Source organism: Neodiprion lecontei, unplaced genomic scaffold (assembly GCF_021901455.1).
Source record: "Neodiprion lecontei isolate iyNeoLeco1 unplaced genomic scaffold, iyNeoLeco1.1 ptg000069l, whole genome shotgun sequence".
NCBI classification, from domain to species: domain Eukaryota; kingdom Metazoa; phylum Arthropoda; class Insecta; order Hymenoptera; family Diprionidae; genus Neodiprion; species Neodiprion lecontei.
The window spans coordinates 42,277-55,959 of record NW_025791837.1 but is presented as its reverse complement, the minus strand read 5'-3'; the positions used below and the strand labels follow the sequence as shown (position 1 = coordinate 55,959).

The 13,683-nt window shown below is 50.7% G+C and overlaps 2 protein-coding genes across 2 annotated transcripts; both read right to left on the bottom strand.

Moving 5' to 3' along the window:
• Positions 1–777: 777 nt before the first annotated feature.
• Positions 778–9,248, bottom strand: LOC124295732 (uncharacterized protein F54H12.2-like). The gene is made up of 2 exons (XM_046746268.1): positions 8,424–9,248; positions 778–8,070 (listed from the first exon to the last, which is right to left on the bottom strand). Exon 2 carries the CDS (start codon positions 3,876–3,878, stop codon positions 2,541–2,543), a length of 1,338 nt encoding a protein of 445 aa, XP_046602224.1. The 5' UTR covers positions 3,879–8,070; positions 8,424–9,248; the 3' UTR covers positions 778–2,540.
• LOC124295733 lies at positions 8,676–13,004 on the bottom strand. Its single transcript, XM_046746269.1, has 2 exons — positions 12,977–13,004; positions 8,676–12,877 (listed from the first exon to the last, which is right to left on the bottom strand). Exon 2 carries the CDS (start codon positions 12,867–12,869, stop codon positions 8,676–8,678), a length of 4,194 nt encoding a protein of 1,397 aa, XP_046602225.1. The 5' UTR covers positions 12,870–12,877; positions 12,977–13,004.
• Between the last annotated feature and the right edge of the window lie 679 nt (positions 13,005–13,683).

Here is a 13,683-nt window from a genome sequence, read left to right as displayed (position 1 = left end):
ATTTTGGGACGCCATCCCCTTCCCCCGCCGCCCCTCGCCACCGAGCGAATTTGGGACGCCTTCCCCTTCCCCCGCCGCCCCTCGCCTAGGAGTGACTTTGGGACGCCATCCCCTTCCCCCGCCGCCCCTCGCCACGGAGCGAATTTTGGGGCCCCTTCCCCTTCACCCGCAGCCCCTCGTCAAGGAGGTATTTTATTCTAGAAGCTTCTCCGGACGACCACCCCTTTCCCGCAACCCCTTACCAAGGAGCGGTTTTTCCGCCTCGAAGTTCCGCGGCTCGTCAGCCCTTCGCCCGTGACCCCCTCGCCGCGTGGTGAATATCGTGTGACGACCCCTTACCCCGGGTACCGTTGACCGCGAATCAGATTCCGGACTCTACGGGATGGCCTCTGGGCCTGTGCACCCTGACCATGGGACGATCCCCTTACCCTGGTGCCCCTGGCCGTGCGGCCGATTCTGGGGGCCACCTACCCATCTGGCCCCGCTACCTCCGTTCACGAAGCGAACTCTGCGACTTGGACGTTTGGGGTTACAGGTCCTCCACCCCGGCTCTCGTTCTTTCTCCATCCCTGCTCTCTGTGTCGGGTGCTCGTGTCACTGACCTTACCCAGCCGTCAGTGTTTATCCTAAGGTTTACGTGCGCTTGGAAAATATAGACCTGGTCACTCTCTCTCTCTTTCTTAATGCAAGACTATAGGCATACTTAGATGTACGAGGATCAGGGTGGGTGGGTGAGGAAACAGAACTCAATGGTGGATTGCATAGAAAAATCAAATCTCATCCTCGCAGGTTTATTCGGTTAACACAGGTGCAAATACATACATGGTTATTACAGATAACGACTAAGAGATAATTACAATGTTCTTATAATTACACAAGATATGTTATCAAGGTTTTTTATTTACCAGCCTTATAATCAGCAACATTACAATTCTTAGAGGTACAACATTGAAGACAACTTATAGGATAAATGTGATTTGAATTGATGGTGTTAGTTTTGCGTTTTGTGACATGGGCTATTCGGTTGTGGAATAATTCTGCGATACGATCGTTTCTTTCGAGGTCAGGAGTAAATATATTGAGAAAATCCCGCAGAGAAAAACCAGCAGCCATAAAGTGCATAAACATAATACAAAATTGTCCACATACATCAGAAGTGAGGCTTTGAAGCTGTCTATCGTTCCAGTCGTATCGTCTGCAATTTCTTCGTAAAGTCCGCTTATGGTGAGGGACGAATGGTGGTAATCCGAAGCTGTCGAAGTATGTACCGTGTCCGGAGGAACTGACGAAAAATGCCACCCAGTGGCTACCGGGGCGTGTGTGATCATCCGTGTTTGACACAAAGGCTGTCGGGCGTGTCCAGATGAGGGGTATCTGATCCGCTGCAAAAACCCCGGTCTTCCCGTTCGGAATCGCCGGCATCGCGCTCCATATCTGTAGACTGTCCATTTTGTACCTCGTCTTCTTCTCCTTCTTCTTCTTCTTCACCCTCGTTATCGGAGATAATCATACCATTCGTAGAAGGTTGTGAGGAGGTATGTGAGTCAATCGCAGTAGTAAGTATTTCGTAGGGAACGGTAACTTCGCCGTCTGACGTAGGCGCAGACGGATCAGGAGAGATTTTCAGTGAAGCGACTGACTCTGGTATTACTGCTTGTAGCGTGAAATTTCTTTTTGGTACCTGCAGTGGCTGATTACTAGTCGAACTCTCCTCTCCGGTGATTTTGGGCTTACTGGCTGACAATGCTTCTGTATAATCGTATTTAGTTAGAATATCGTTGTTGTTGATCCATTTCTTCAGTTTGAGTGCGTTGTTCATCGCACATTTGAAAAATTCCTCCTTCTTAACACCGTGGAAGAAGCACCATACCGAAGACCGTTCCAGTTTGTCGAACGCCGGGCAATCGATGTCCTCCAAGTTGAATATTTGACGCGCGGTACTACTTTCAATATATTTACATTTATCGTGTCCACGGGCAAAGATTCGATGAGCGTTACGTGCGATTTCTCGGAGGTTAACGTCTAATTGAACCAGCGAGATATCACCTTCAAACCACTCGATGCCATGATGGTAGCAGGTTACGTAATTGTTCACGCCACGTTCTTTGAGCGGCAGATCCGTGAAGGGATATGGCGGTTGTATTAACCAATGCGCCGAGTAGCGGTGATCGATGGTGACGACTGCCACCTCTTTCGGTATAAATTTACCATAGATATTTCGAAATCCTTGAATATCTATCACGTAATCCATACTTGAACTTGAAAGAATGTAGTCGAATGAATAGAGAGCTGGAAGAGCGAACCTGCAGTGACGTAGTTTGAATGCTGACTGGCTCGGCACCGTAGTTACGGGTGTTTATATACAGCCTTGTGTTACAATCCCCGTCTCAATTTTTGTTTATCGGGTGTCTCCAGCCGGTCTGTTGCTCCCCTTGAAGACGTTGTCGTGGTGTAGTCACAGTGTTCTCTCTAACGGAAATCACCACCTGGTATATCATAGAAGCGGCCGTGATAGGAGGGGCGTGATCTCCCTCTTTTTCTTAGCCCGAAAAATCTGTAATGACCTGACGTGCAGCATCAACTTCAATAAGATTATCAAATTCAGCGTACACTAGGCAATTCACAGTTTCTTTGAGAGCATCGTCGAACCGCACTTCGACCCTGAGAGTTCCATGTTTGATGAGCGACCAGTGCGATGTACAGTTGGCTGAGAGATCGGGGGTTAGGTCAAAAGCCAATAGACAATTTCCTTTAGCGAACTGCTGCCGGCCGATACCGTTTCCTTCGTTCAGAAAATGAATCCCCGTACCGGAGAAGAGGGTGTGATAAGCGTCCACGTAGAGTTCGTCTTTGCCAAAACTCATCTGTAGCGGCTTCGATGGGACTTGCACCCCGTCGACGTACAACGACAGGAAATTCAAAGAGTAGTTTTGAAAATTAAACGGATTGCGCTGTCTGTCGCCGTTGAAGGCTTTATTGCTGACAAAACCGATTATCACTCGTTTCGGTAGTTGTCCGAGTATGACATTGTCCAGTGTTTCTGCCTGTACTCCTGCGTGTATGGTGAAAGACTTCACCTCGACTCTGGTTACGGGATATTTTGCCGTACCTTTGGCTAGCGTCCGTGCGTGCGCCAGCAAGATTCCAGGGCTGATCTTCATTCGGCGAACGAGCAGTGAAGTTTCCAGTATGTGCAGCTTGTGGCGATTTTCGGCTTCCATGATGCAAAAACTGTCTCTTGATCTCACAAGTCGAAGACGCAGTTCCACACCGTTGATTAAAAATTTGTCTTGATTAAATACGTCACAGTGCAGATGTCCAATCAGATCAACGGTACGTGCATTGCTCATGATCCTTTTGCGTTCGATGAAACCTCGGTCAGCACCGACGGCGTCGGCGTCGTATACATCCGATACTCCATCCTCGCTGTCGTACCATAGAGCCGAAGAAAGATGGGATTTCTTGGCAGGGGGTGCGTAATTCAGTAGAGTCTCTATATATGCTCGATAGGCGTAAGAGTTGTTGGCTGGTGAGACTAGTTTTTGATTGAAGAATATATCGACTTGATTGAACATCGAGTGAAGCAGATTGTTTACCGGAGTGGCATGCGGAGTAGCCGCGTTGCCTTCGCCTGCCGGTGGGGTAGGAGCAGACGGTTGTAGCTTCACTCGTACGCTAAGCATAGTGTGTGCCAAATCGATGTACTCATCACCGTTTCCAGGTACAACAAATTCAATCGGGGAATCGTCGGTTAGAGATGATACGGGCTTGTAGTGTACCCATTGACCAGCCTCAATAGACGTCTGCGTTGGTGGTAGAGAAAACAAATCCAGTTCCGACTTCATACACTCACCCGAGTGCGCGTGCAGGAAGGCCATTGTTGATGTTTAGATTGAAGACGAGCGGCGCGTGGGCTTACCGGGGTCCGAATATGTCTGTAAGGTCCCGTTTTTTACAACACTTTTTCCGCTTAGTTTTCTTGACGGTTCCGGCACGCTTGGGTATCTTGGCCGATGTTTTCTTTTTCGACCTTCGTCTAATTTTTCTCGTAGTACCAGCTGCTCGGTGCGCGCCGACAAGTCTGTTGACGCGGGCAATGTTTGACTGACGCGCTAATCCGCCGGCTCGGCTTTTATAACCGCTGCCCTTCATGAGTTTATCAATTTTTTCTTCAGCAGCTCTTTTCAATTTGTGTCCTGATTCTATGAAACGACTCTTGACTGCCTGTTTGAACGGAGTGTCGTTTCTTACGTCTGTCATGACGTTCATCCCTGCACGCAGTGCTTCTCTTCCGACCGCGCGAGCACCACTGGACAGCAGAGGTAGTATTCGACGAAACAGGCCTCCCAAGAAGCTGCCGATTCCGTGTCCGCGTTGATGCGGTGCTCCTCGGTAAACCGTCTCAATGCCTCCACCGCCGAGCTGATTTTCGTAATGTTGTATATAATGAGCCATGTCGTACCTGGTATGTTTTCCCTCTCTCTTGTGCTGAGCGACTCCTGTGATTCCAGTCAATTACTGAACGCGTCTAAAATGCAGCGTTACCGTCAGTGTCCCGCTCGTGAATGGTGCTGGCCTACCGAATTGATCTCTTATATCGATCTCGATGGTTTGAAAGTTCGTGAGCATCAGTGGTACGTAGTACAGTGGCGATAGTGTTTTCATCTCTGATTCGCCTTGTAAGATATTGTCTTTGCCGCATGTTTGAATGACTCGTAACAGCGGGGCGTAAACATCTCCAACGATACGTGGCTCCACCAGATCGCAATAAATAAACATCTGGCAGCCGGGGATCCTTGATGATTTGTTGGTTTCGGATAGCTTGCAATCTGATACCTCAACTGCACCTTCCCCAGGACTATTGTAATGCGTGACACAGGGTATCGTTTCATTTTTCACTGGCGCATACCCCCGAGGGTGTTCAAACGTGAGTGGATAATGAATTTCGGCCAGCCCGACTTCCCAGTCTCCCGTTAGTTGAATCTGACGCGGTAACTGGGTAATGTAACAGCACGTCCGATTCTCCGGAAAAAACTGCATCGAGCTGTTGCTCGGTAAAGTTAGGTAAAACTGATCCCGGGACATTTTCTTTGATGCACGAAACGAACGGTGAACACTCAACGACTGCGAGACATGCTGCAATAACACGCTATTTTATCATCCCCGTGTTTCCCCCTCCACGCGCTGAAGTTCAGGGTCGTAGAACAAGCCGTCGATTACTTCGCCGTTGAGATCTTCCAAGACGTAGACTATCGGTGAACGTGCAAGCACTCGTCGGATCTTGAATAATTCTTCGCTCCAGTTTGCCGCGTAGCCTTTTTCAAATGTTCCCTTGGTTTTACTAATTCGTACAAAATCATTCTTATGGAATCTCGGTTTGCCATTTGGACGCGGAGGATAACGCTTTTCCATGTGGGCACGTGCTGTAGCAGCATTGCGAAGCGTCACTTCCGACGGCGCCATGCCGATGCTCGAGTGAACTGTATTGTTGTAGGCTTGCACGATTTGTGGCAAAACATCGACGTAGCGTTGCGTCTTTTTATGCGTGAAGTAACGCCACAGGCGTTCTTTGAGTGTACGATTGAATCGCTCCACGATAGCTGCTTTCACATCGGGATTACGAGTAACACGATATCGTATTTCATTGTCGCGAAGTATCTTCTGAAAAGCACTCCCGACAAATTCTTTACCTTTGTCCGTTTGCAGTAGGTCGGGTCTGCGCGGCGTAGTGTGTAACACTTGCTCGAAACCTTCAGCAACGGTTGCGGCTGTCTTTCGTTTCAGCGGGACCACCCATGCGTACTTGCTCAATACATCGATGACCACCAGGAGATAGCGAAAACCGTTGTTGCGGCTCTTCATGGAACTCAGGTCAGCCAGGTCAGCTTCCCATACGTCGTCTATGTTGGAAACGTTGTACCTTGCTCTCGGAAATTTCCTGTGCACGGGCTTGTGTAAGGTGTAGGCATCCTGAGCTGCCAGCCATTTTCTCACCGAATCGCGAGAGTTGTTTTCGCGTGCAACATCTTCCAGAATTCGTGCTCCCGCGTAACCGGCAGTATGCGAGGGATTGTAATACGTTTCTTCAAGAAGAGTCGTCATTTTTCTTCAGCCGAAGTGTTTTCCAACCGGATTTTGCTCCGGTGGCGCGTTTGCGTAGAGCGTATCCTGCGTCGTGAGAACGGCTGGTTACGGGTGTAACGTTTGCGGAACTTCGTCGCTTCGTCGGGGAACTACTGGCGTGTGTCGATAGTTGTTGCGATGTTACCGTCGGTAGACCCGGAGTGTCGAATGTGCGTATGTCTTTCCAAAGCGTATCGTTCCCCACGTATTCTCGGGGTACGTTGATCGTCTGAAGAAACCGTGCAAACTGACCAGCCCCTGTAGGAGTAAAAGTCTTCCTAGATCGCATGGCGTGATTGACCAGGTCGACGATGTTTGCGCCGGGAACTGTAACGCCGTCTAACGAGACGGTTCCTGCGGCATCCCAAGAAAATCGTTCCGGTACGCTGCCGAGTTCGCGCATCAGCATTTCGGCCTTTGCACGATACTTCTTTGGTACCGCTGACGCGACTTTCTTTGCGCGCGCTTGAACGTTGCCAGGACTCGGAGCTACGGTGGGAGATATCATTGATTCTTCGGCTGTGTTTCCGTCTTCTTCTTCCTCCTCCTCCTCTTCCTCCTTCTCCTTTTCCTCGAGAACGTCTAATTTCATGGGTTTGCGTGCGTCGTTTGCAAAAAACAAATATCGTTGAAGTACCTGCTGATAGAGTTTCCATTTTTCTGCGTCGTCTTTCGACGGTTTGTTCAAGATGTCCTTCATCTCGTTGTCGAGTCTTGAAACGGGATCGGTGTGTGTGGTAGTTGTATTTCCAGGTGAAAGCGTAGTGGCTATACCCTCGCTGACGCGTTGTTGAAATCTCTCCATACTCTCCATAGGAATTAAAACCATCTTCTTTGTACGTTCCATTTTGCTACTTGGAGAAGAGGCTGGAGGCTAAAGTCCCGAGTAACGGAGCGAGCAAGAGGGTGAGAAATCCGTTCCCACGTTGAACAAGAAAACGTTTTTTGGACTTCCAGGTACCCCGGTTGCTGGCCAACCGCCGTAATGTCTGTTTATGACGTGCCAGACGATTTTTCTGAATTCTGGACAGTGCTACGTTACCCTCCAAGGTGTTCAATGCACACTCACAAATGGTCTTTACCAGCGAATTGTCGGCCGTGCGTAGCAATGCCGATCTCTGCGACGGGTTCAATTTCTGCAGAGCGTGCAGCGCTACTGCGTTTGCTTTGGTGAAATCGGCACGAGCTCTGCGACCGGACGCGGTACGGCGTATTCGAGGCATCACAGCTGAACGACTGGAACCCGGTGCGCATTGGTGACCTTTATATCCTTTCGCGGAACGTAGACATAGTGATTATCGTCCGAAGGGAAGATGTTTGATCGGAAACGGCAATTCTCCGGAGTGGATTGCTTCAGGTCGAAAAGCAGATATCCGTGTGGCGCTGCGGTAGCGTCGTGATAGGCCTCTTGAAGAAACCTCGGATCTTCGGGATACACCTGTCTGGCAAGATGTTGAATTTGGGCACGATCCCGTGGATTTTTGAAGAAGACTATGTAGTTTGCGTTGAGGGAAATATCTCGTTGACCGTTGCCCTTGTGAAAGAGATTTTGTGTTATGTAGAAAACGCTGAGGTTCTTATGATGACAGACCTTGGTAAAAAGATCAACGACGACATTGTTTGAAGCCTCTCGCATCAGATCGTCGATTACCAAAAGTTTCGGTTTTTTGTCACCCTCGTAATCGGCGTGTTGCGGTAACCCCTCGCGGTACTCTATACTCTTGTCCCCGTCGTACAACGGCTGCCATTCGTCAAAGTACCATATCACACGACTAAATCTTGTGTCGCACATTGACGTTCCATGACGCAGAAAGTTCTTGACGAAATTTGATTTACCGCACCCTGATGGCCCGGCTACAATGGCCGAAAACGGATGTTTCCAACGTGTGTCCGTCATCGAACAAGAAGAAGAAGAAGAAGAAGAAGAATCCATGGATAATGCGGGATCTATAAAAAATTGAAACAATTGAAAACACGTTCTTTTACTACGCTAGCTTGCTCGCGGCGGCGGCGGCGGCGGCGGCGGCGGCGGCAGCGGCGGCACTCCCTTCGTGCGCTGACCATGAGCTTATTCAAGCGCACGCGGAAGCGTAACCGCGCAGGTACGAGCTCATCGGCGCGGTCGCGGTCGAGCTGATTGTGCGTGAGGCGCGTACGCCATGAGCTTATTCGTACGCGTGCGCGCAGTGATATCAGCTTGAAAACAGCGCGCCCCGCCGCGGTTTACGAGATGAATTTTTACGAGCAATGCGAGATTTTTTCACAATTTTTCATGCGTAGGGTTTAAGCGTGGTACTAACCTTTATACAGTTTGGCGGGACACATACAAGAGAGTATCTGATGGGTTGGCCTGGCGTCTCGCCGGTTGGAATAACAGGCGGTTGGGGTAAGAATCCCTTCGGTGTCCTCTGTCTGTCCGTCTATTTGTTTGTCTGTCTATCTATCTGTCGCTCAAACGCGCGCGTGGCTTGCCGTCCGGGTGTCTGTACTACCGCAGGGTGAGAAGACGGAAGCTGTGGTGTGCAACTGCTCGGAGTCTGGGATCTTCGTCATCATCCAGTGCGATAACCGTAGGGCAGCGTATCGAAACTCGTGATGCAACAACGCCTTTTCACGTACACCGGTTTACACGTTTTGTGCTCGGAGCGCGTCACGACTGCGTGCAGTTCCGTTCGGCGAATGGCGCGATACTCCAAGGGAATGGGTGCAGCGGCTTCTACCACCATCCGCTTGATGGCCTCGAAGTTGATTTTCGAGCTCGTTGCGTGATTCAGTGATATGCCTTTCACCTTGCAAATTTCCACCTCTTCACCATTCGGACGTTTAATGATAAAAGCATAGAATTTTGGCCCTCCCGAGACGAAAGCGCGTATAAAACTCCCACGGCCGTAAGACACCAACTCGTCCGTCAGGTCGCCAAGAAAGTTACCCGTGGGAGGTTCATACTCGTTTGGCCTTCGGAGGTTTCGGGTATAAATTACTGAATCGGTGTCGTAATAGAGCACGCGCCGATCGAGCTTCTCAAGGAACGAGAAGAGCTTCAGCCGAGCCTGGGCAGTGGTGTACGAGGCAATCACGACGTTTGCCAGCGCTGACGGTTCAACGCTGTGTTGCGCGTGCGACCAACGCACGTACAACACTTCGTCGTTCACGGGCAGCAAACCGGACACCTCGACTTCAGGGTTGGTCAAAAGCTCGAGCAGCTGCTGACGCGTCTTTATGACCTCTGTTTTTACCAGATTCTCGCGTTGCCCGAACTTGCCCCAAAACGAATTTAAGCATAATTTGGAAACTGATCGCATGCCGGGATTCTTAGCAATACGGTCGCGATCTAGCCGTATACCCTCGACCCGCTCATACTCATCAAGGTAGCGCATTCGAGCCGACTCGTCCTCGCATTCAGCAGGCCAGCCGCTTGCCTCTTGCTTAATCTTGAGGAAGGTGTCGATATAGCCGGCGAAATGCCCACCTTGACGAGTAGTCGGGTCAAACGATGTCACCGTATACGACCAGATCTCGCTTATGCTCCTGATCTTGTATCCCATTTCCACGGCTTTTTTTAATTCGATCGACACCCACGTGCCCTCGAATTCTCGCGCAGCCTCGTCATCATGTCTACACTCGTCCTGGTTCAAACTCTGACAACATGAGCGGCACAAGGCAAACATGAGTTTGTCATGCATGCGCACCGGCAAAACAGGGTGATAAAGATTGCGAGGCGGTAAAACTCGGCACTTGATGAGCCCCTCAACTCGCGTGATGTCGCAACCGCTCGACCCTGTCAAGAGCTTACACTCCTCTCCAACGTAGACCGTCGGGTGGCCAACAGGGAACCTTCCATTCTTACAGATGAACGGATACAACGAGCAAACATCGACGTATCGTATTTCCTCGTACGCGTTGCCCGTTGCATCTGTTTTCACCTCGTAGTATCGGGAAGCGTTCCCCGTTCGACCGCCGTAGAACGCATCACGCGGATTGAGTGCTTCGCTCGTGGCAGTGCCAGCGATCAGCGGGTGTGTTGCCACGTACTCCCTCATCTCCTCGTTCTCCCTCAAGCTCCGATCAAACTCGCATTCCCACTGTTCCGTCACGCGGTAACCCAATTCGCGCATACGGTTGATCTTTGCACGAGTTTCCTCGTAACGCCTATCCAACGTCTCGCCGTTGACGCTACGCCTATCGCGGTTGATTCGTAAACATTTACGACAGCCGTGCCAGAAACAACCGTGAAACTCGTAGACGTGTCGCGTACCGTCGCCCGCGACATGGTATCCGTCCACCTTGCGACCCGTCTCCGGAATCCGAAACTCACGTCCGTTTCCGGCATGCCTGATGTCAATACCCAGCTCGCGCTCTTTCACGACCAACCACTCCAGAGCCTTATGAGACTGGGCATCGGCAAGACGATAGCCGCCCGGTGGCAGGATACCTATTCGCTCCGGTTGTAAAAAATTTTTACGGAACAGCACCGAACAAGCCGAGGCAATTGTCGTGCTCTCGGTAAAGGGACACACTCTGCCGCACTCCAGAAATATGTCCCTGAATGCTACGCACGCACGTCGCAGAATATCCACGTCCGACCGACAGTACGACAACAATTCCGCGTCAAAGTCGAACAGATGGTCGTTCGCTACAGCCTCGTTGTACCATGAGTAAAACTCTGCTCGCGCATCGCTACTCATGGTATCCGGAGAGTAAAACTTCGCTGCGGGGAGCGGTCCCACGTAACCCACGTTTTCAGGGGTATTGAAAAGGTGGGGAAATACACCTTTCACGGAAGTAGTCGGTAGTCCAAAAGCCTTCGGTAGCGCCGATAATGCCATAGGCATATATGCTAAGGAATCCAGAAATCGGGTGTGACCCGTTTCGAGCATGATGATCTTACTGCCGCTTAGGATGACCTGCGGCGGGTTTCCATCCCGCTCAACCATATGCCGCAGTATGAATTGCGCGTCAAAACCTTTTGCATTGTGCGCAATGCATACGATGCGGGCAAAGTCCTGAACGGGCCGAGTAGCAAAGTCTACCAACTCCTTCACCGGTTCCCTCCTGAAAACGAACTCACGCACGAGCCCGCAAGCGGAACAGCCGTTCGATATATCGGGATCGTGGATACATTGCGTACACACTTGTTGCGCTACGCACAAGTTCGGCACATGTATGTTTGTCGTCGCGTCACCGTCTACCGTCTCGCATTGCTGCGTTTCGAAATCATAAAAAATGAAGATGTAACGTTTCGGTCTTGTCGCGTCTTTCAGCGGCGTCATGAAGCAGTAGTGATTGTACGGTCTGTTGCAGCGGCAAGTGACGCAAAAACGAGTTTCACAAATGTGTGCCCTCCGCGAAAGATTTACGAATCGCTCGCAATTCCGGCATATACGCAGCGTTGCACAAACGGAACGACGCGGACTGAAGGAGCCGATCCTGCGGTGGTACTCCAGACAACCGTTACCGCGGAACACGCGTCTACAATCGGGACACTCGATTTCGCGAGACTGGCTGTTGCACGGTGGCGATGCGAGGCACTGTGGGCACTTTACGGAACATCGGTGTTCGTACCCGTTGTTAAATTTCCTATTGCAGGGTTGACAGAAAAAGGCCCCTGCTGCCGCCGCGGTTAAATTTACAATTGGGCAATAATGCTGTTCTTCGGGATAATACAGCAGATTCAACCGGTGCCTGACATCGCCTGTTCCGTTTGCTCTCACCACGGCAGTACCGTCGTAAAATGCCGCTTCGCCGGTACCTAGCCTCCCCAACTCGTACACTGTGATGAGGAATCCCTCGCGTGCCAGATAGTTCTGGAACTGTGCGATTTCATGCACTGTGCACCCCGTTGGCGGAATCTCGACACCGGCGTTCGCAACAAGATTACGCGCTTCTGCACGCTGGAAACTGGACCTAGCGAATCTCACCATCTCGTAATGCTCGTGCAGAGCGCCACTGCGGTTCGGGCCTCTCTCGGCGTGAGCCTTGGCTACAACGAGGGCACGAGGTAAACACAACCCGTCACTGTTGACAATCTGCACGACAGATTTTTTGAGTACCCCCGCGTGCGTGATCGGCTTCGGCTTTCCGCGACCCTCCGGTACTCCAACACTGTGTACCGTCACGGTGAAGACGCTGTCGACGCCAAACTCTGATGCGCTCTGGGCTACGCTGAAAACTAACTTCCAGAGGTCACTGTACCGCGAATCCCTCACCGGCCGGAACGATAACCACGCAGGACCATGATTAAAACTCTCCGCGCTAAACGTGAAACCTATGTAGTCGCTACTCCGACACGTTGCTACGGCATAAGCATGCAGGTCTCTGAACGCGTCCTCCAGCCACTCCACTAGATTAACACCCGATTCAGGGGCCGCGATCTTCATTCGCAACTCACGCCCTGTGACCGCGAATTTACGAATGAATTTCGTTGATTCACCGATAACCGTGAAACGGTTACCCAGTGAATCAGCCCCGTCATCGGGTGCCTGACTTGACTCCTTCTCGCTCGCGGCTTCACTCTCCAGCCCCGATTCTCTCCCCATGTTTCCAGAGTATGCACCCTCTGTCTCGTCGTCGTCAGCATCGTCGTCGAATTCAATCGCCACGTCGGAAGCTGTCTGTGTCTCGTCATCGTCTGACTCTAATGTCACGTCAGAATCGTAATTCGGAGCCCTCCGGGCCCTACCCCCGCCGATCTGTATGCCCGAGGTACTGGCGCCCTCGTTCACGCGAAACGGACCAACAGTTTGCATAAGACCCCCTGTTGTACATATAAAACAAAAATAAGACTAAACCCTCATGGTAAAGCGTCGTCAATCCGCAAGTATAGTTGAATTTCGCGGTTTTACTAGAAACGCACACCCTAGAGTACCCGCGTGATTAGGTCCCCTAAAAAATATCCTCGTCCATCGCCGGCGGAGTATAACTCATCTGAGTGAATATTCCACTCTCGGGTGTCTGCGGCCACGAGAATATTATCGCCTCATCCATTGGGGATATGGAATAATTGTCTCCTTCTTCTTCTGCTACCACCGGCTCATGAGCATCGACCGGATCTAATTACCCGCCCCCACCAGAGAAGAAATTGCTCGTGAGTTCATATCAAAATACCTAGTCTGCATTTTTTGTTTTCAAACTTTTTCTATATACCTTGAATTTCCAACACTCCTGACGGACCTGGACGTGACAAGACTAAGGTCGACGCCTGTGATGAATCGATTTCTGCAACGGACACAATAACCTTCAGTACACGCGTGAAAGAAGAATTCTAGAACTCTTGGAACACCGCCCACGCACAACGTATTTACGCACGGGTACTCCATGATATACGGCATATCGTACAGACAAATCATCTGGACTTACCATCACGAGCTCCGACAGAAATCGGCTCCTCGGCGGTCCTATCGTTCACCATCGTCTCATTCACCCCTGTCTCTCCCGCAATCGCCAACTCCTCGCAGGCAACACAGCCCTCGAGAAGAGCTGCCTCGTTCTCGCTGGTATCCATCATGAATTCTAACACAAGGAAATTTTGATATACCACTCGCGCACAACGTATTTATACGC